Here is a 23,393-nt window from a genome sequence, read left to right on the forward strand (position 1 = left end):
GTTAAGAATTATGCACTTATTGTTGTGTGAGATTCTAAGAAAGACTTTGAAACGGAATTGGGCGACGTCCTCTGAGCACATGCCCCAAAGCCTGACAGCAATTATAAAGTGTTTTTTTGTGAGTGTTTTCCATTTGTATGGAGAAAAGAGGGACTCCAATTATGTCAATGCAAAGACAAAAAGAGGATTTGGTGAAAATCCAAGTTTTGACAGACGTTGAATAACATGTGGTGTTAAAGTAGTGTGCCTGCAGTTTAGCGTGAATATCAATAGGTAATTAAAACATGTCTAACTTCAAGTTTAAAGTAAGATATTTAATCTAACTTTCTCTCGCTTGTCATTCAGCTACCCCGAAACGTATAGTGCAAAAACACTTGATTTGTTTATGAATGATAAAAGGCAGAATGCTGAGAAATTATTAAATAGGCCAATTAGGAGTTGACTGGTATGAGCACATCAGGATTGAAACTGCGTCTTTCCCAAGTTCAACTTGCCTCATAATGAAATGTTTGTTTCCATGTAATAAACACAAAGTGCCTTCCTGGTCTAGATCAAATGACGGCTGAGCGAGGGGCCGCTGATCAGGTGTGCTCAGTGTGAATATAAATCTGTCTTTTCTTTATTGTTTGCAATCATAAAGCTGATTACTGGGGATGGAGGGCAGTAAAAGGATCGCTGCTGCTTTACTTGGGACCAATCAAAGGCTCACAATGAATCTATTCAGCAGATCAACAGATCGCTTTTCTGAAATGTTAGCAAAGGAAGACCATAACCTGTAATTTAATTTGGCTGAAATAAATTAATCTCAGAGGCGATGTAAGCCGAGCTAAGGGATCAAATAAGGGTCAATAGAGTTTGCGCTTGTGTAATGATTTTCAGAAATAATCAAGAATTGCGGGGTTGTTTATTGGCCTTGTAAACCACTAATAAGTATGTGCAGGCAATTTTAAATTGACTGTGAAGAACAAAAAATTGGCAGTTGTAGGAACAACTTGGTGAATGTCAAAATCAGATTTGTGCAAAAATAACATCAGCAGTGATGCAATAAAAAAGCAGAAAAACAGCTTTTACACAAGAACAAATTCAAAAGGGATGGATTCTCACACTGAAACTGAAGTTACACGTACAACAAAACAGCACAACTATGTACGGCACTGCTTTATAGTGTATTTTGACGTATTTTTGCTTGACAATATCATCCAAAACGTCATTAAAACAACAATTAAGATATTATTTTAGATGATTCCTGCTGCACATGTTAATAGGGCAATCATGTTTTGATGCACGCAAACCTGTGAGACTAGTTCAATTTATTACTGGTAATTAGTGTTGGGGTGCACATCCCAGCTTAGGTTTGACACTTTTCAAAGCAATCATAGAGGAATCCAACAGGAATGCTCCTTTAGGCCCTCAAACTGTTTATGAGCAATCCCCTCTTTGCTTATAACAAGTCCAACCTTGCAGGAGAGTTGGCTCAGTACAAAGGGAGGTGGAATGAGGCGGCTCCCTCAGATTTTCCTGCTGTTAGTTGAAAGATCTTGAATAAAGACGCACTGTTAGTCACAGGGCCTCGAGGCAAACATGAGCTGGAAGGTGAACAAACAGAAGCGCGGAATCTTCAGTCGGACCGGGCGACAAACACACTTGCTCAACTGCTACTGTTGTTTTACGTAAACATTCCCGTCCCATCAGAACCTGCTTCGCTTTTAAAAAAATATGTTCATCCGCACGTATCATGTTTTTCTGATTTGCAATTACACAAAACAGACAAACTCCACATTCATGAAAGTTACATCGGTTTTATTCTACTTATCATCTTTGTTTCGTTGCCAACAGCTCGGAGTGAGGATCAACTCTGAGGATATTCCCCTGTCAGTTTATGTGTCTTAATTTGTTAATTAAATCAAGTTATTCCGTATGCCTCTGTATTAACCAGAGAGACAACGTAACAATTGTAACATGATTTACATCAGCATAATCCCCTTATTCCCTTATATCCTTGACATCACAAAATATTTATTTTAGCAAGGAATCCATTAAGATAAGAAATATCTCTTGTCGCAGCAACAAATACAGGCTCATATGCTTTGTGATCTGTTCATCACTTTTCATCAGAATACACAATAGACAGTCCAACTGAGCTTAAATTTGGCAGCCATAGCAAAAGTCTAAATAGAAATTGCTTTAGTTTACCTAAACCTGCCTTAAGGACCCCTATGTCTCTGGACCCCTATGCAAATGGTTTCCCTAGAGCTCTTTTCTCAAACATCATTTCACGACTCGACAAGCCAAATATAATAAGTGCGCTGCCGCCTATACTCCACAGTTCATGAGTGTTGTTTTAAAGCCAATTAAAAATCCATGGCAGACAGTCAAATAGTTTCAATGAGACAGCACGTGGGAACAAAAAGTGGTTGTGACTCATGCAATCTTAATCAAAATCTACTGGCGTAAATCTTCCCATTTCCTAGTACTGATGTTGCGCAGCGGGAACTCACACGTTTTACAATGATTTAATATCCATTGGAAATGAAGTCTACGTCAAATATGTACACTGTTCTGTATCCTGAGAAAACCAATATGTATATGTAGTTATAGAAAAAATGTATTATAAAAAAGAAAGAGCTTGATGCAGAGGAAAAACCTCGTAATCATCCTGTGTCCCCATCAATGTGGTTGAGATGACGGGACTGTTCATTCAGGACTCTCTCCTTCAAGGAGTTGTAGAACAAAGTGGTGGAGAAGGTGTGTAAGTCAATTTGCGTGTCCAGAGTACGTAAACTTACCCGAGACCTGAATATTCCCGGCACTATGTTTTTCTGCTGTTTGATACAATAAAAATTCAAAGTCATCCACTGTGTAACGCTAGTTTTTCTTATACGATCGCAAGATTTTTGCCTTTTTCTGTCTGAGAAGTTGGCTTAGAAACTGCTCGTCTTCCTCAGAAATCACTACAAGACAGCCTTCTTTTCACATTTGGTGAGTCTTGCATTCTTTTCTCAGCAAATTCCATAACCTGTTTTGTCTTCCAGGAAAGCTTGATCTATTGATATTCTGATGGTGTTGTCACCTTTTGCCTGCCTGAACATGTTCTAGGTACAACTGATCCAGTTCCTGCGATGAGTTTTATACTTCCCTGCAATGCCCCCTTACAATCCATTTCTCTATTCATGATTTCACAGTAAGATCATCTCTTCGATTAGAATAACAGCCTGCCTTCTGAAGCTTTGTGAGGCCATCTTTCCTTCTTTTACAAATATATTGAGTATGCAACGATCTGCTGGAGACAAGTGGAAACCGCCAAGAAGGGGTTATTTTGCTCTGGAATGGCCGCTGATAAATTTTCGGTATAAATTCTGATCAATTATTGGTCTAATGGCTTCAGTACAATATTTTCTTCTTGGATTGTGATTGTTTCATCTTATGGTGAGGACTGCTTGGTGGATAAACACCTGCTTAAATTTACATGTTAAATTAATCTAGTTATGCTGAAGAAGAGACACAGAAGACCAACAGTTATGAAAAGTCTGTTTCTAGTAGATACTAACTTAACTCGTAAAACATAAGGATTACTTTTAACATTAAACTAAACCAAAGTCAATAAATCCAAGTTGGTTTTCACAAATAACATCACATCGTAAAACACATCCTCTGTCATGTCATGTCAGTGAGATCTTCGATGTGCAGAGCTAAGCTCCCTGGCCACTGTGCTGCTCATGGCAAAAGAAACCCGAGCACTGCATCCTCGTGACCGGCACAACTCGGAGCCATGAAGCGGCACTATATCAAAGTGTCACAAAATGCATCCGGATGCTTCCCGCAGTGCCATGCTTTCTCCATGCAGTACACAGCCACAGCTGCTAAAATGTGCAGCTTAATTTCATTTCCATGGTTAATCTTTAAAAAGCCGACCATTTGCAAGAGAAGTTAAATAAAGACATTTGTGCAATAATCTGGCAGAAGACATTTTTGCAAACACCTACAATCTTAATGCAGACATGCATATGTACCAATATGAGAAACTTGGCCTTTCTTTTGTCTCCATTTGAAAATGTTCAACCTTTAACTTAAAAAACAACCACCTAAGCTAAGGAAATTGTTTTAAATTTGGGGTAAGGAGGGTAAGGAATATATGAAGCAAAATAACTCAATAAAACTATAATTATAATTTTGTAAACAATACATGACAGATATATTGTAGTGTATTTGGTATTCAGAGTATAACAATGCTCAGCGGGTCTTAAGACCTTAGTTAGCTGTGGTCAGAGGGCAAGCTCGATGACATCCGAGTTTAATTAGCAAACAATGCAAGTCATCTTTCAGCTACTATAAAATATGGTCTTCATTCTTGTTGAATGATTCTTTCATTGTTTAAAAATAGATTCAAACTCAGTTGATGAGTGCCTCACCTCGTTTTTTTTAAATGATAGTTAAGGATTCCATAGCTAAAGGATAAGTCAATACACGTTTTCTTGCAAGGTGTGCTTGGTTATAAGGCTGCGGGTTCGGGGTTAGCCAGCCAGTCCAGGCTAGCACACACACACATAAACACACCCGTGCTCATACCTATCATTGACGGGCTTTGACCCCCGTAATCTGCTAGGCCGGAAAGCCTGGTAGAAAGCAGTGGACGGGTTCCTGCATTTTAATGTTGGAAGAAACAGAGAAAGGTGAAACATGAGTAAAGGGAGAGAAACATGTACGCTGGCATACGTATATACGTGCGTAAGTGTGTGGAGGGGGAGAGGGAGAGAGAGAGAGAGAGAATTATGAAGTAGAGGGACATCCTGAACCACACTGAGAGGTCAAAGGAAGTGATGACACAATCCAGATGGCCCAGCTCTATTCAGAAATAATATGATTTAGCAAGAACAGGCGCATGTTTCGAAGTCATAAAATCATATATCGTATTTTACTAGTTGACTTACAACCGCATCTTGCTGCTTGTTGTAAAGCTAAACATTTAATTCAGTATCATTTTATATACATGACAATAATAACTTTTTGACCAAAAAGAATATAACAGGGTGTTTGGTGCTTTAAACAATTTGAGAACATCAATCCTCAATCTCAGTCCTGAAAATCTGAATAGAAATTATTATGATTAAACTGTTCAATAAGCTTTATAACAAAAATACAGAGTGAAAATGTTTTCACCAAGTTAACAGTGGTAACATCCGGACAAGTACATGCTGGGTTAAAGCTCATGTCAGTCGCCCTGTTGTCTGCCAGTAAATGTTAAACTTTCCATGACTTCTCTAACTGTTAACGCTGGGGTGGTCTACAGAATCATAAACCGTCTTAACCATAAACGAGACACTGCAGTACCAGCAAACAAAAGCAGTCAGGAGGAAGGAATTCATGTAAGAAACTTGAAAAGTGGGGTTAAACAGGCACTACTATACTAGATGACTGAAAGGAGTGATTTACAGCTGAGTTTGCTTATCTGAGCCCATGACAGATTTATCGCCGTCCCAGCCCACAACCAGGAGCTCAAGACTTAGAATTTTCTCAAGCACTGGGGAGGAATTTAGACTAGGGCTGAACGATTAATTGCATTTGCGATAAAATCGCGATTTGATAAAACGCGATTTTCTAATCGCAGCGTGCACGATTAAAACGTGCGAAAGAGAGTTGGGCACTGGGCTGCTGTCCTCAGCCGCAGCAAGAGTGCCGCGGGACCAGAAAACTCCTCTGATCCAGAAGATAGCGATGCAAGCCTGCATCACCTAGAGGGTTCTAAAGTCGTCGGACGACGTGGCGGACTCACAGAGCGAGCTCATGCCGCTGCTGACCGCGGTGCGGGCGGCGGACCTGACAATCACTCCGCGGACCGGGGGGCTGGTCACATACATGCACATTTGCGAGACGGAGGTGTTCAGCATGGGGGTGTTCCTGCTGAGGCCCGGCGCCTCCATACCGCTGCACGACCACCCGGACATGATCTACGGAGCTGCTGATTCGCACGCTGCCCTTCCAGCGCATCCAGATGGCCCGCCGCATCCGCGGACACAGCTTAAACTGCTTCTGCTCCACTGACTATAACAACGCCGCTTTCCAACACTTATACAAATTAATTCAATGTGGAAGTAATCGCAGTAAGTATTCAGAATACGTAACTCAAATTGGTTGGGCATGTATTCTGTAACGGAATACATTTTCAAAGTATCCTTCCCAACACTGGAAATGTGACTGACTGGGGAGCAGTAAGACACCTACAATAAAAAAAAAAGTGCAATCCTTGTGTTTATACTTACAATGACTTTGATTAAATTACTTAAATGCACACTGATTTGTTTTTCTTGTTGCTGTAATGAGCAGTAAAATAAAAAAGTGGGAAAGAATATTGTACAGTAAATATATCTAATATTGTGTTGGTCATATTTAAATCATTCATTATGTTTTTTTTGGGAGAAAAAAATCGCAATCGCAACTTTGGGGGAAAAAAATCGCAATTAGATTATTTCCCCAAATCGTTCAGCCCTAATTTAGACACTGCATGTTTAAAGAGCTCACAAACAACAACAGCAGGAGCTGTGAACTCGGTTCTCTGAACACGCAAAAATACCTGGGTTTATTGGGATGGGGGAGGAGTTTAAATGCATGACCAGCTAATCAGTCAGAGCAGTGTTCCCTCAGAGTTTGATTCAATCAATTGCATTAGAAGGGGGTATATGAAAGGTATTTTCTCACAAAAGACATGTGAACATGCCATAATCTGCACCCAGTGCAACGAGAGGGACCTGTATGCTTGTCACAGAAATGTACACAGCTGAAGCGGTATCTACCGATGTTATGCCAAATTCCAACTGCCTGCTGAGGACAGTAAAAACTTAATGGAAGATTTGACGAGCCTCTGATGCGGTGAGAGAGGGAGAGAAAGCGGCATTGAGAACAAATGAAACACTGGCGCAAGATAGAGATCGTTATCATCTTACTTATTAATTATCTCAGTTATTATGAGACATGTTTAAAATTGGATCACTATGACAGGACAAGAATAGAACTATAGCTGGCTGCCAAAGTCTAGGTATTCAATGGTAAACACTGCAAAGGAGTAGGAGACAGGCAGAGTAGTCTGAACAGAAATTGAGTGAAAAGCTGTTGTTTAAACTCCTCGAGGTAGAGGCAGGGAAATGAAGGGTAGGACAGGGACACTTGATGCGTCATCCTACCTGAAACCCCATCAAGTATTGAAGGAACAAGTATAAAAGTCTCTTTTACAGTGATTCATATTTCAAAGTGAACAGCAGTGCACAGTACATCACAATATCAAGGAAACTTAAAAAGAACCAAACTTCATGTTTGGTTGTAAAAACTCTGAAGACGTCATCACAAATGCTTTCCAAGACGGAAAAAGCTTTATAAAATGGACTGTTGGTGTGCGACTAGCACCGACATTTTTTGTCAGCCCTTTGAGCTCTGAAACTTTGTGTGCATTTCTACCTGGAGTCAGATCTGGGTCAGTGTGTAAATCAGAGGGTTAGGGTTAGGGTTTACCGTCTGAAGGAAAAACACAGATGTAGCCAAGATACGTGACAAAATTCTAAGGCACAATTTATAGTCAACGTTTAAATGTTCATGCGAGTTTTCATCAGGGATTTAACGTAGAATTGGAAAACACTGAGCCATGCTGCATCTGCACTGAATAAACCGAAGTACCTCAGTTCTGTCAGATGGAGGACTGAGGGGTGGAGTGAAAAAATAAGGAGTGGTTGATTGTTGGGCTTTTTAAAGTTCCTTATGAAGCTCAAATTCAGTGCTGTCACATTGCAACCTCCATCAGCATAAGGGCTGGAGGCTAATGTTAACGTGACTATATTCCAATTAGTTCCAGTGTGTGAAAAGGTAAAGAGCAGAATGTTGTTAAGTAGATGTGCAAGTTCAGAATCGTAGCCTCTTACCTAGTCAACCTTACAGCCTAAGGGGAGAAGCAGGTGATGGTAGAACACGTGATGGAAACTCTCTCAGGTGTTAAGTTAAAAAGCATTTAGTGTCCAACCCGACTGTGCACATGAACATGCTTCACCTGTCATTGAGTTTCTGTCAGTTATATTTAGAATGTATAGGTCACTTACACTGTTTAGGTGACTCCTAAAAGAGGATTAAAATCAGTGATGTGAAAGTGAGGTCAAATATAATCGACTCAATTAATGTGCATAAGTTGCCTGAATCTATTTATCTGAGCTTATATGCAGAATAACAATTACATATATGCCTGAACATAAGGCATTATAATTTTCTGAAATGTTTACCAAAGTGGGGATTGTCTTAAACTTCAGGACCAAAAAACGACATGTGTAATTATGGTGCTATACTATAGAGTGTTGTATTATTAGTTGGTTGTAGCCTTAATGTCTGATGTGGCTCAGAGTCGGTCTATCATGGGTGTTTCAGAGTTAATCAGCCTTAAAGGTGTTTCATTAGTCCAGTTCAACCTCCAGGCGTTCATTGAGGCTGGTGTTACATGTCCTGCGGTCTCAGAGGAAATATGTTCAATGCGAGGGAAAAAGTTCTTAGCATCTCCTCACATCTTCTCGGCAGAAATTAAACAGAGAGAAAATCTATCAAACATTTGAGAATTATGTCTGTCACAAATGATGAACTCTAAATGACTGCAGTCGGAAAAAAATCTCAACCCTCAGAGAAATCAATTATTCAAGAGGAATTGAGAGTGATAGAGGAATCAACTCGCTACAGCATTTCAGTCAGTTGACAAGTGGCAACTGAGAAAGTGATCTGTCACGAGAAGTCCAACCACACATTCAGATCACTCACAAGCCACCACGGCATCATATCTACCCACAAACCACAGAAAAGTCCAGGCTACAGTACACGACACCTAGTCCTGGAAAAATGTGCCAAAAATATGGGTCGCACATTGGGCAAAATTCTCAGAGGTAAAGTCACATGGTACTGTCAGATGAGGCAGACTGTTCCCTGATCTCATGAAGTGTTTCTCTTTAATTACCTCTAACACACACAGAATAGACCTGTCTATCATGTGTTCCCAGGACAGTCAGCAGTTCTCATAGGGCAGGCATAAGACGGCATAAGATCTGTAAAAGGCAGGAAATGCATTTCCTGCCTTTTACAGATCTTAGAAAAAACTAGAAATATCTAATCCATATAGTCAACGAGAATATGGGTCATTCTGTCAGGCAGCATGAGATGAAAGTCCAACAATGTGGTAGAAATTGGGTTGTTAACTGCAGGTGGTTTTCCTGTAGCAGTTTTTCCTGCTACTGGCTTTTTAATATTCCTGCATGCACAGAGAATTGAGCATGCATCTTTAGTTTTACGTCTTAAAAATAAATGGGGGGGGAGGTCCTGAAACTGGACGTTGGGATGAAATGTTACCCACAAGTTGGAGGAGTTCTTCTCATAATGCAGTGATTAGGAGATGCCGTGGGAGCGAGAGGAAGAGGTTAAGTGGCGAACAGGGATGTGGCCCTCTGCATGGGACCAAGCCTGTAGCCATACATGGGTCAGGCCAAGTCCCAGCTGTGCAGCTAACCACCACTAACAGCACTACTCCGCCCACTCTCCTATGGGAGGTTGCAACACGTAGGACAGAGAAGAGGGGGTCTGTTTGGGGTATTGGGACTCAACACAAGCAAGATCACAACTAAAGCTTTAGCAATGTTAAAGGCAGGCTGCAACACATCACCAAAGACTGGCAAATATGTAAAGCCAGCAAAAGATGAGTGAAAATATGTCACACTGATATGAGCATTCTGGTAAGCGGAGGGTGTTAATTTCTGCTTGGGTTACACATAATTGTTACCATGAGTACAGATGAGTCAGGATAAATCACGATCTGGGGTGGCTCATTCATCTGGGTGGCAACTGATAACATCAGCCTGCAGCTACAAAGCCTCCCTATCTGCTCAATTTCACTCGGCAGGGCTCAAGTTCACTGACTCAGTCGGTTAAATAAAGTGTAGAATTGGTTCCTGAAGCGTGATGCTGGCCCAGTGAACTCTGCCATATTTTCCCTCAGGTCTGTTTCTGCTCTGTAACAACACTGGCCTGTTGCTGTCCAGGGGCTTTTCCTGGGGTCAAGCAACTGGGCACCGCGACGGAGGGGTAAGCATGTGACAACAAGTACAAGGGACATATCGAGCAGGAAAGCACGCGCAACAAAGTGACATTATCAAAAGAAAAACAGGTCACAAAACATCTTGAATATTATCGATAATAATTTTCAAAAGCCAAAAGTATTTGACTTTCTTATGCTCTTATAGTCAGATGGGAAAAAAACATGTTCAAATTGAAAGTTTGAATAAAGTTATTCATGGAGCTGCAACTGAAAATGTCCTTACATTAGATTCATCATACAATAAACAGTATGCCATGAGGTGAACACTAGTGAATGTATATGACAGCCACAGGTTCGTTTCTGGGTTTCTTTTGGCAGGGAACTTTCTCTAATTCTATATTTTCTATCCAAAACACCCCACATTGGAGTGCACTTATCTTTACATTATAAATCATGGCCCCATGAGGACCTTTCCTTTCTAATCATGTCAAGTGTTATTGCAGGAGGTCGATATCATACACTGGCTTTGATCCAAAGTCCTCCCAGCTGTTATATTGCTGGTTGCCTTGGCATTCATATCTCCATGTAGACGAAGCACTAGCAGATTCCTGTGACAAATCACACTCCTTTTACATACCGTACTCTGGGTGTGTCTTCAAGGTATTACATTGACTGCTCTAAGTATGAACTCCCCTCAACTTAAGGCCTTTTTTCTATTAAAAGAAGCTAAAAGTGTCATGGGTCCTGTTTCAGGTTGTCTAGAAAGAGGAATAATGCTATTAGACTCAGTAGATGCTGACTGTTGTACAAAGAGAACATATTTAGCATTCTTATGTATGTTACACCTTTGTAAATCTGATCCTTTATAATGCCTGAAATGTAAATATGGTTCAACTTTCATTGCAAACATCAGGTCAGGCAGTGATCTGCATCATTGTTCTGCAAATCGCACAGGAGGAGTTTGAAAAGTTCCAACACCAGGAAACTGCACTAAAGTCATACTGTGAAGTTTTTTACCTAGTATTGGTTGTATGTGTTGTATCTGGTGGGTTAAAACATATAAGGATTACTCTCTACAGTCAGTAGAGGGCCATCCTAAAAAATATCAAACAAGACCTATGTCTCAGTGTCTCTGGAGGCCTTATCCACCCATGACATGAACTTTTCAAGACCTGATACATCCTAGTTGGGTGATGAAATGCAGTGCGCTGTCCTTCCCAGTTACAGCTGCTGTGCATCAGCTGAGGTTAACCCACTGACATCACAGGAAGTGGTCGCAGGATATTTTCCATTGTTTGGCGTGGAGTTTTTTGGCTGACCTCATTCTGAAGGTGGAAAAGAGGCAGACTGGCAGAGAAGCACAGTTCTGCACAGCGACAGCAGAAGGAGAATAGCAACAGGACTAAGTGGAATGAGACACTGTCAAAGTCACTTGTTTAACAGTAAACTACGACACAGTGTTTTACAGTAATAAACAGCAACAGTGCTACATGTGATTAAATCAAATAGTGGTCAAATCAAAAATATGAATGAAACGGTTATTTTTGTTTTTTACACAGATAACTCCACCAATCTCTTTCAGTGCAGTTCAACAGTTAACAAGTGTTCTAACTTTCAACCTACGTGCATGTGTCACAGCTCTGAGGTACATGTGAAGGAAGGTGAGATGTTTTAACATGTTAAACTTAGAGGCTGACTCAGATGAGAAATACAGAGACATGACAGTGTGAAAGTTCAGCGTGAACCAGTGGTCACACATAACCATAGCGATGACCAGGAGGTCAACTTAGCTCCTGATGGTTTAATACTTCTTAAAAGCTTTGAGACTAAAAAAACAACATGTTGAAACAACATGTTTAAAGGCTTTAAGATGATATGACAATTGACAGGTTACGTTTTTTATAGACATCAGCATTTCAAATCAAATGATACCAGTTTGATTCAAAACACCATTGTACAGCAAGTTCAACAGTGTTGTGATACTGTGACACGTACACTGAAACATAATCATGTAATTACAGGAAGTTATTTGTTGGAAGCGTGTAGATGAATCTTATCATCTGGAAGGTTGAACAGAAAGAGAGAACGGGTTTGGGCATGCATGACAAATCCACCCCGATTCAGTGACAAACCATAGTACCATCTGTTCGACGCCATCGCCTCAAATGAGTGAACAAACCGTTATCAGTCTACCCGGCCACAATGACTCACGTCCGTTTCCTTGCAAGAGTTTGCTCATTGTGAGACACCGGAGGAGGTTGGGGGTGAGAGAGGACTTTGATGCAACGGGGAGACGACACTCAACTAAACTTGAGAGAAACAAGAGGAAGACGACAACAGGGGAAGTGTTTGACTGAATGTAAATGCGGACATCAAAGCAAAGCAGGAAACTGACGGTTCGAAGTAAACCTGCGCCTTTCTCTGCTGAAGATGATAAATGCACCCTGAAGAATTTGCACGGCCTGCATAGATGTTACATTCAACCTGTAAAAACAGACGTGACCTTTAGAGCAGGTTCAGCTCATCTTTACTTCACATCTTCACACATTTCGGAGCTTGTTGAAACAACCCAACCCACACAACTGTCTCAAGTATTTAGCAGATTATAGATCTTGAGACCAAATCATTATCCGTTCATGATTTCATGGGCGTATGTTCATATGAAGGCGCCTGTAGAAGTTACTGGCATTTGATAGAAAAACATTTATTCATAAAGAAATTAAATACGAGGTGAACCAAAAATAAAAATCCTCATCCATTTTAGCACTAATTACAAGGTGGTGATATGTTCCCTGGCAAATCAAAAGAACACAATTTCACAACTTTCTTAGTCTCGACTCAAATGTGGTTTTAGTGGATTTAAGATTATGGATTGTGGGCAGCCGTAATGATGCTTGGTCTGCAAGTGGTGCCTCAAAACTGTTTGTGAGTCCGGTTTAACCTGCAGGAGTTTCTGAAGGCTGGTGAAAATCTTAACTGTCAGAGAAATTGATAGTGCGAGAGGAATGAGGGTGTGAGAAAAACCGACTAGGAACAGAATCTGAGTCAGCTGACCAGCGGACATTGGAAAAGCAACATCCGACGGAAAAAATGTTTCGGTAGGGAGCCAAACACTGTTGTTAAATTGTCAGATGGCTTTGGGAAGATACAACTATTTCAGTTCAAACTAATTCACTACAAGTCATGTTTTACTTAATCTCGCAAAAATGAGAATCACTTCAGAACATAGTGTTCACTCAGAGACGTTAAAAGAGTCACTTCATTGATGAGCATGTTTATTTCACTTGCCTTCCTGCTAATGTCTCAATTAGCTTAGAAATTGGAAACTCAGCTCATTATACACTTTACGAACATATACACTGTACATCCACACGTACACAGGACTACAGAACTGATGAATAGTTTTCCCATCCAAGCAGTTGAGCACACAGATGATGGATGACTCAAATGCAGCTGCCTGCCATGTTTTCTACACATCCTCATTACTCACTATTCACACATCCTGGGCTCAGGGGGGGCCTCTGCACTGAAACCTTGTTGTTTGGCCCTTGCTTCCCACTCTGGGAGACTGAATGACCTTAACACACAGCTTCACATGTTCTTTAACAACTGGTCAGTTTGTTATGAGCTGCAGAAATGTATGTCCCAAAGACTAAGCGCTGATCTCAGGACTGCTTTAAAACAAATCACTGCACTGGAACTGCGGAATCCCCTAACAGCTGACTGGTTTTCTTTCTTCTTCGCTTTTGGGCTTTATTTGCTCTGATTTGATTTTAAATCCCTTCTGCACATTGAGATTTTGTACTACTTATTATTAGCAGTATTATATAAACTTATCAGAGAGACCATGGGAATGACAAACACATGGTCGGTTCTGCCCAGTGATTGTTTGGAAATTGTACCATCTGACACTTGCAAAGAAACAGTCCCATTGACACTTTGTGTTTCTCTATTTCACTTCCTCAGTTTAGTGTCAAAATATCTCACTTTACTGTAAACCAACAGAGTGAAAGTCAACTAAATCGGAAATGTATGTGATTACTTCTGAAGTAACCCTCAAGTATTTTTTTTAATTCACAAAATGAGTGTCACACTCTCAGTACACTCATAGATTTTCACTGGGATGTTGAAATCATAGCGAGTCACCACCAGACAAGATACAACATTTTCACAAGTCCTTAAACAGATCACAGTCCATGATGCACAATAATCTGCAGGTTAAGGTCATCAGCAACAGCAGCAACCATATGTCACTGTCACATAAAGCAGCCAGAGTGAACTTGTTAGAAGATCTGCAGGTGCTTTGTTTGGAGGTATTTCACCATGTAATGTAAGATCTTATCAATGTGCCCAAATAACTTGAATATGACTGTTTTTACACACCTGGTGTGCAAATAACTATCATTGACATATGTGCAGATTTACTTGATTTATCGGTAAAAATACACATGATAACAAATAACTGTCTTTTAAATAATTCTAATAATAATAACTTGGATATATACCTTGCCTTTCAAGGTACACATGGCTGCTTTATAAGGTTAATTAACTAAAACAAACCAAGTACAGGACAGAAAGTAATAGAAAGGTTAACTGGGGAAGTGCTGAAAGGATTTGTGCACGGGTGGTTCTTCTGATTGCTTGTGTTTTTTTTGGTCTGTCTAACAATCAAAGACTCAGTTGAAAGAGGGAAAGGCAGCAAAGCGTACATTATGGAAGCTTCCACAAGAAAATGTTAATTATATTTCCTTTAAAAAAACATTTAAACGGGTAATTGATCAGATAGTTGGTTGCAGCTCTGATGGGGTCAATTTGGAATATGGTTTATACCGAAAAAATAATAAGACATCAAACAAATGTCTCTTCGCATTGATGGCAAAAGGTGCGCAGTTGTTGACTTGCTTTGGATTCTGGGAAATTTAAGAGAGACCCCCCCCCCCCCCCCCCTCACTCCAGCTGTAGCAGAGCTGAGGTTTATATGTCAGGTCTTAGTAGTAGTTGCTCCCTCAGTCAGATTCCGGAGACTTTTCATGGACAAATAAAAGATGACTAAGACAATTGATAAGGACGACATTCGCACAGGTGAATGTTTTCAAAGATTTATTGTGTTCTCTAAAAACACTCATCTTTCTCACTATATTGGTCAAAAGGTGCCACACTGAAACATTACGCATATTCTCAACAGTGACAGATGCTGCGCTAATAAACTGTCAACATCCATCAAAGTAATAACCCATTCACAGAATTACACAATCTGTCAGCTCAACGTAGCCTCCACTCTCCCAGGTAGTACGTACAGACCGGTAACAAGGATCCTGTCAACAGGCTTTAGCTTGGTTATGGCTTAGGTTAGGTGCATACTTAACATACTGTTACCACTTGAAAGAGGAGTCTAACCTGTTCTGTATTGAGACCATTTTGGAAAAGACAACAAAAACAAAAACGCTTGCACACACTGTCCTCATTCCTGGAACAGCCTGCAACATACTCGGTGGTTGATTCAACGGCCTTGCTTCCAGCACAAACTCAGATAGTTATGGTACGCAGCCAGCACCAAGGTTGTTTACTTGCTTTGGCAGCTCCACTCTAATTGGAAGTGATCCCCTGACCACATCTTGCTGAGATAAGAGGGTGGGTCCGTTTATGCTTATACTTATTCAACCACTTTACCTAACACTGCTGGACCCCTTAGATCTTCCAAATTCTGAAAAGATGGAAAAAAATCAAAAACTTGAAGTCGTTAGAATTCAAAACACAATTCCCTGTACCATTGCAAAAAAGGAGGAAACTTTTTGTTCTTCCTCTGTGAAAGAAAACACTCATAATGTCTTTTATAACAGCAGCAAATTAGGTGAAACCATTAATGAGCATGATGAGAGCAGTTCCAATAAACATCATTATAAGCCAACTATTGGCAGTAAAATTTGCTGGTGATTGCTGAACACCAAAACTTCCACCCCAACTTAAAAAGAGGCGAGAAGTCAATGAACAGGTCAAGAAGGGATGGACAAAAAGGAAGAACCAGAAGAGGAAGACAAGACAAGCCAGACAACCATCCAAAAGACAGTGCTGGTGCAGATCGAGACTGGGGTCGCGGGGCACCTGACAATCACTGCTACTCAGAGTTTGCTGAAAATGATCCACTGGAGGTTCAGGCAGGTCAGCTATCTGTGGAAAAAAGCTTCGGCCTTGTTTCCACTCACCATGGTAACCAAACTACAACACACAAGACACGCACGCTCTATCCCAAACCTGACTCTCCATCCCACCCTGTCGTCATTCACTCTCTTTTGTGTTAAACTGTCAAATTGCCAAGAGGTAAAAATCGGGGGTAAGTGCTACTGCAGTGTTATTTGTGCATCTGTGCAACAATCAGGAATAAATTGCTTCTCTCCTGAGGTTTATGGAGGACCTTAATATATTTCTGTCCAAACAATACCACACCAACAAAGACATGTGACAAGCTGCTGTGGCTTTCATCAAAAGATTTCAACTGTGCAACCAAAGCATTGACATTCTGCTTACACATGAGAAAAAGCCAGAGAAAAACTAAATAAAGAAGATAAGTAGAAAGCCCCATAGAACAATTAATCCTTACAGGATTATGATCAAATAATGTGTCTATGCTTCCTCAAATTTAAGGCTAAATAAACTCACACCAGAAAATTGTAAAGTGTTAAATCACTTCAATGCATCTTTCTCCTCTACTCAGAGGGCAGGTACTTGTTGCACTTGTTGCAAATACACAATAAAATGTTTACCGTACCATTCACCTTTAACTGACAGGTAATACAATAGTGTGGTGCCACAGCATAGTCAGCATAGAACCATTAAGGGCTAACCATTAAGACAGCTCCTTAAATCCCGAGCTTAAAGTCAATCCTGTGTTACCACTTCAGCTGACAGCTGCTTTGAAGACAACCAACAGAAGGAAAGGTTTTAATTTTTCCACATTAAAACCAGCAAAATGACTCACAGATTAAATTATTATATTATATTATTAATAATATTATTTCCCAGCTGCTAGAGAGGCTGCATTCACGTCTTTTGCGGTGAAGGACACACACTTTCCGACAAGTTGAACTCATACACACATTGCCGCTGACCTTTCGTGAAGCTTCCAATCACATAACAACTTTATGTGACATTCAGTATGTGTGAGGAGAAATTAATCTTGTGCGCGTTCAAGTTTCCGCAAATGCACAGTGACATCATGTCGGCCCTCAGACATGTCGAGGAGGTTTGTAAATCTGGCAGCTGGTTTAATTTCCATTTGTTGGGGCGCCGAGTTCATCGGTTTGTTTGCTGATATGAGCAGCAGTATTTCAATATAGAGGAAACCATGCTCGCAACGAGAGAAGTGTGCGAGTGTGTGTTTGTCTGTCACACTCTTCACACATTTCTTTAGTTATTAATTGATTGCATCAGTACAGTATAACTGCTGCTATGAAGCGACGAAGAAGAAATTATTTTGATAAAAGGAAATTGCAGTTTCATCTTGGATAAACAAATATACTTTTAAGATAGATACATAGATTTGCATACTCGTCGGTATTGGAGGCATTTCCACAAACATTCTACACAATGCTGGTATTGGAACATCTACATTTGTGACTAGGTGGTTAAAGGTTCAAATCTCTGCACTGCCTTGGAGCAATAACATTCAGAGGTCAACAGTCTGTAACATAAGTTGAAAACCCTTACTGATGGCCATATTAGCTGACGTCTCATCACCAGTACAAGATATTAATTGGCCACAACATTAAACACCAAAGTCACAAAAACTATAATTAATCACTGATGTAAATTTGCAGGACTCTTCCAGTCAACAAGGCCACTAAAACAGTGTCAGGCAGTGTTAGAGCAGAGGAGGGTATAAGAAGCAACCAGCTGACAAAGAGTCACATGAAAGCAAACCACCACCATAGAAATGAATTAAGAAAAGGTTAATGATTACCATGCTCCACTGCACCAATTCATCAATATCAGCCGTTATGGCACAGGGCTTATACTTCTGAAGTGCATCTTTGCCAGATCCCATGACTGGGCTGTGGATGGTGCTCAGTGTGATTTGTGTTGATGTCGAAAGAACAGCATGACGCAACTTTTACAGAGGGAAAAAAAAAACGATTTCTCTAATGGCTCATTTTCATAATACCTATTACAAGAAAGTGGAAACTTTGAGTGGATATGTATCTATCAGAACAATCCACTTGATTTCAAATCAGTAATTGTGCTGCCTTCTTCATAAAATACAAATACTACATAATAAATTGTGCAACAGGTTTTACTTTAAACAATTTTTAGGTAATGCAGCCATCACTGTTTTCTGCTCTAATCTATTATGGATTAATAATGAACATTCATAATTGAGTGCAGTGGTCTTTTTATGATGCACTCTAATTGAAAACAGAAACAAACAATGAAACGTGGAACGGTTTTCTGCACAAAAACCCAACCTGGCGAACGGAACAACACACCCCTAACAAGGCGAGAAAGTCCTGATTTGTGTCCCGTTATATTGGGGGGGTGTTCCTTTAAATGAGTCCTTTCTGAGATTTACAGGAAAGTTTAGTGAGTTAACAAGACATTTTAATTATAACTGATGATAGTTAAATTATGCCTGTGAATGCCAACTTGCCTTTGGGCCTCACTCAAAACTGCAAAAGGTTTGAGGTTAACCAAAATGTTTACCTTGGGTGTTTGTGCATGAGCATAAATGAAGCAAGCAGAATCCATAAAGAGAGATTTAAAAAAAAAAGTAAAAATGGCAGGCGAATGGCTGTTGGAAGCCACAAAGGGGATTTCACTCAGTATTTGTAGTTATGATTCAGACAGTTAATGCATACCTACAAAATGTTACTTTTTTAAAATGTGGTCCACTTACAATGTAAAAATGTTAATAGTTTGTTAAATGTTAAAGATTTGTACTCTCTCTCTGGTGTAAATAAAACGTGTGGTGCATGCTGGACGGGGAAAACTCACATTCAAGTCAGCAGGGGTGAAACAGTTTGGGGCCCCCCGCACCAAAGAACAAAAACTAAGAACATATGAACCCAAAAAGGGCTCGGGATTCATGGTCTGAACAAAATATTGTGACAAAATGAGATTTTAATTTCTTTACTTTATAACTGGCAGAGTTTCAAGTCAAGTCAATTTAGAGTCTTAAGGAAATAGGCAGAAGTGTACTGCAGAGAACAAGGCAGAGCTTAAACGGTCAACAACGAGTCAACACTTAAGCTGACATGTCAACATGAACATGGACAGATCTGACAAGAACTGAGAGCCGAGCAGAGCGCCATCGACCTGTTGATTCAGTCTGACCAAGTCATAGGTGCCACAGACACGACTGACGCACCTGCTATTATTGCCACTGGTGTGCGTTTGTGTGTGTGTGTGTGCGCACTTCTGTGTGCCGTCTGTCTGTCCTCTCCACCTTCCTGACATGTCCTGTCCTGCTGCCATCATCACCATAGTTACTCAGACAGCAACTGATGTCATACACCTCTTTCTTTCTCTCTCTGTCTCTCTCTAACACACGCGCACACGCACACAAACAAACAACAAGGAAATGGGCACTGGCTGTTCCTTTCATGAAATCAGGGAGAACACACACTGTTTCTGCCCAGCACAAAATATCAACCAGTGTGATGCTGCTGGGATTAAGTCTCCTGGTAAACAATGATACGCTTCAGGATTATCTTGACTGAGTGTGATACAACATTAAGCAACAACCTCTGGCTGTACCATTCAAAATAAGATCTGAAGAACATACCACAGAGCAGAGCACACTGATAAACACTGAGGCCTACACACATTTACAAGAAACACTGTGTGTGTGTGTGTGTCCGTGTGTGTGTGTGCGCGTGCATGGACTCATCTAGATGTCTCTTGGCTCAGACATCATCTCTCAACCTTTCCTCTGCTTGCTTGGAATGGCAAAGAGTGGCAACACTTCAGCTCAAGCTGTGCAAGGGCCATCAGACAGTCCCTAAAAATAGCTGCAGTGTGTACAATAGGAAGTTACTGTAAGCACATGAGGAGTCTGTATTTATGAGATTTAAAGATGGGAGGACGGGATCATTGCCCAGGGCAAGTATGCTAACTGTCTTTCCTAGACAGACGGGAGAATAGGTCTGGGGAGTTATTCTCTTCTCAGCTACAAAACGCAGCTACTGAACGTGTTGCGATTTATCAAAGTGCTTGTTAATGCCTCCTAAACCCAAACTAGCATGTATGGTTGAATGGAGGCTTGAAGGGAGGGAGCTGTGGCCGTGTAAAAAAGCCAAGTTACTATCCAGCATCTTGTGGGTTGCCTCCAAATGACAAAGAGAGAAACCCCCCCCCCCCCCAGTCTCTGATGGTTTTCATTGGCTCACTACTACTCCAACCACTCCTTCCTTCCCATCTACAACTTTACGCTTACAAACAAAAACTAAGAGAAGGCTGGTTTGTTTTATTGTTCTTTAAGTACAACTGTTCTAGTTATAGTGCGCCTAATTCTGACATTGGTGGAGACAGAGGCGTTCCCCTCAGTGTGGCGTATGACCACACTGCTGTAGAATCCACAAAGAGTGTTTGAGATGCAGGAAAATTGCAGATATACACGTACTACCTCCAACAACCAATAATCAGTTATCGGCCCTACTCCAGGTGAATACCCAGGTGATTTGATATATTAAAAAAAACATTTCGGAAGATGACTTATTTTAAGCCTTTTTGCATTACACCCTCTTACCTGTCCTCATCCACATCCATGGTAATATGGATGCCAAAGAAACTGTTGACACCAGGAGTGGGCAGGTTGAAGCCCTCGCCCATGAAAGGCTTTAGACCATCTCTTCCTGGAACCAAGCCGGCAATTGGCTGAGGTGGGGCATCATACTTCTGCCTATTATCTTCTGTCTGATTACTGAAGCCGAAGGGAAGGCCTGTTATGGCTCCTCCGTGGGCTCCAAAGGGCCGTGCAAGTCCTCCCATGCCAGGCCCCTGACCTGGCGCACCTGGAGGGGTGTTGGTGGTACTGGGCACTGTGGCAGGCACATTCTGAACACCGCTGTGGAAGGCGGTGGTGGCCATGGAAGGATGGATGGCCGCGGTTGCATTGCTTACTTGCAGTAGGAGTCCTTGGGCTGAGGCTGCCTCTCCCCCCAGTCCCTTGACTCCTGGACCAGCGGGGGTGATTAGAGACGAGTCAACCTGGCTGATTTGAGGCAGCGCGGGGATGCTCGTCAAGGGAAGGTTCTGAGTGCTTGAGCCAAAGTGCTGCTGACGATAGTCCGGCTGGCCAGCCGAGAGGCCAGTGGGATGAGTAGAATAGGCCAAGCCATTCAGGCTGTTAGAGAGGACGTTTTGGGGTGCAACTGGGATCAAATTGACCTGAGCCTGTTGTGATTGCTGTGCTGCTGTAGTTGTGAACCCAGTGGACTGGAAGGCACTTGCTCCACTCCCTATCTGAGGAGCCAAGCTGTAGCCCTGCTGCTGAAGCTCTGAGGGGTGAGGGTGGGTGGTTTGCCCGAGAGAGTAGCCACTATCTGCGGAGTTCTCCGACACCTGTGCAGAAAAAGCACTGCTAGTCACCACTGAGTTACTGGTGTCGAGCCCACTGTCCCTGTCTATACTATGATCCAGCGTTAAAGTCCGATTATGGTTTGAATCTGAATCCCTCTCATAGAACTCGGTGCATGTCCACCTGCCCCGTCTGAAGGGCTCTCCAGTACCATGGTCAAGTTTAATGACCCTGAATCTGGAACTACAGCTGGTGCTAGCAGGAGCCGTGTGAGCCACAGTGGTAGAGACAGTGGCAGCGGGGGCCGTGTTGATGGCTGTCAGAGGATGGGTGGCTGAGCTCGGTACATTATGTGGGGTGACACGACCAGTGCCGAAACTTTTATAGGGGAGTCCCCCGTTGACAGGACCCGTGGGAGTCGGCTGGCCCTCCTGAGGCTCCCCGACATTGTTTAGGGTTTCCTCGGACGAGCTCCTGTCACACACCCCCAGGTCGTTCCGAGAAACGTCAAATATTTCCGATGACACGTCCTCTGTCCGGGACTCGTCCGGGTCGTCCAGGCTCTCGGTGTCGTCGGTGACGCTGCTGGCCGCCACCTGAGCCTGCGTTACACTCGTGATCTGGAAACAACTTTTCTTCTTTGCGGGCATTTTCGACATGTTGACGATCTGCGTCGAGAGTGTCTGCTCCCGCAGAAACTTAGCGCCGGACTAATGTCTTGCGAAATAATTCACAGCTCGGGGGTATGACACACACACGTACCGTCACAGTTCATTTCCATACCGTTCCTCTTCCTCTCTCTGGTCGGAGAAAAGTGTCACAACCGAGGCCAGACTCCTCCGAAACTCCCGAAGCGTCCCACGGTCTCCGGTAACAGCGCAGTGGGGGCGACCGCTGCTCTCCTCCCGCGGCCTTTCTCGCAAAAAGGCCCCTCGTCAAACTTCTTGCTCCGCAGCAGCCACCGGTGCTTTAGTCTGAGGCGGGCCCGGTGTCTCCGCCGACTCTTCCCTCTCTGCTGAGAGTGTGTCAGTCTCCCTCTCTAGCTAACTTAGCTGGTGTTAGCTAGTTTTCCCTGCCTCGGTCCGGGCATGTGCGACATCATGATGTAAACAAATCCATCGGCGAGCGGAAACCCACTAATAATCCAGCGGTAGAAGAGGAAACGTGTGAAAGTTTCGCCTCTGGCCGAGTGGACAGCTCACGGTGGGCAGCTGCTGCTAGCCGCTAGCTGACAGATACAACCAGTTACACAGCGCCGCTTAGCTAAAGGCTGCAGCTCCACCGCAAGCACCCGACAAGATGGCAAGCGCGAGGTGCATCATGGGTATGCAGGTCAAAATAATCAGAATGAAAATAGAATCCGACGCAAATGTTCAGCTTATTCAGTATTCGTGGAACTGTAAAGCCCTCAACAATTTTGGTCAACTATGATAATTAATTTATGTAATATCATTATTTATGCGATATTTATTATAATGATATTATACTTTTTATTATAAACTTAATTAAAAGTTATATACTTATATGCATCGGTAATTTCAATGGCTTTCACATTGTCTTTGGAATAAATGTCAATATTTTTACTAAAGAGAAAACAAAAATATAATTGAACGGAAGTACAAAACAAGTACGTTTGAGGCAAACAAGAAAATAAATCTCGAATCCCATAAAAATAGATTATTTAAATCACATTTTATAAATATATTGGTTTGCATTGTATAAGGAACATGTGTTTAATGCAGTTTGATAACAGTCCTGCAATATATCCTTCCTTAATGTTAAGTATTTATTGAAACTGTTTTAAACAGGTGTTGAGTAAGCTGAGTTTGTGGTACTATTCAA

At 41.7% G+C, this 23,393-nt stretch overlaps 1 protein-coding gene across 2 annotated transcripts in view; it reads right to left on the reverse strand.

Annotated features, from left to right (window-relative positions):
* The window catches only part of tsc22d2 (TSC22 domain family 2), a 33,498-nt gene extending 10,665 nt beyond the window's left edge, over positions 1-22,833 (reverse strand). The window contains exons 1-2 of one of the 2 annotated variants that reach the window (XM_062394923.1): positions 20,781-22,833; positions 4,567-4,638 (exon numbers count right to left, since the gene is read on the reverse strand). In XM_062394923.1, coding sequence (XP_062250907.1) covers positions 4,567-4,638; positions 20,781-22,210 — 1,502 coding nt within the window. In that variant the 5' untranslated portion in view covers positions 22,211-22,833. The remainder of the gene's footprint in view (positions 1-4,566; positions 4,639-20,780) is intronic. The other variant, XM_062394924.1, reaches the window with a different exon arrangement.
* Positions 22,834-23,393: the final 560 nt, after the last annotated feature.

Source organism: Platichthys flesus, chromosome 9 (genome assembly GCF_949316205.1).
Source record: "Platichthys flesus chromosome 9, fPlaFle2.1, whole genome shotgun sequence".
Lineage (NCBI taxonomy): Eukaryota > Metazoa > Chordata > Actinopteri > Pleuronectiformes > Pleuronectidae > Platichthys > Platichthys flesus.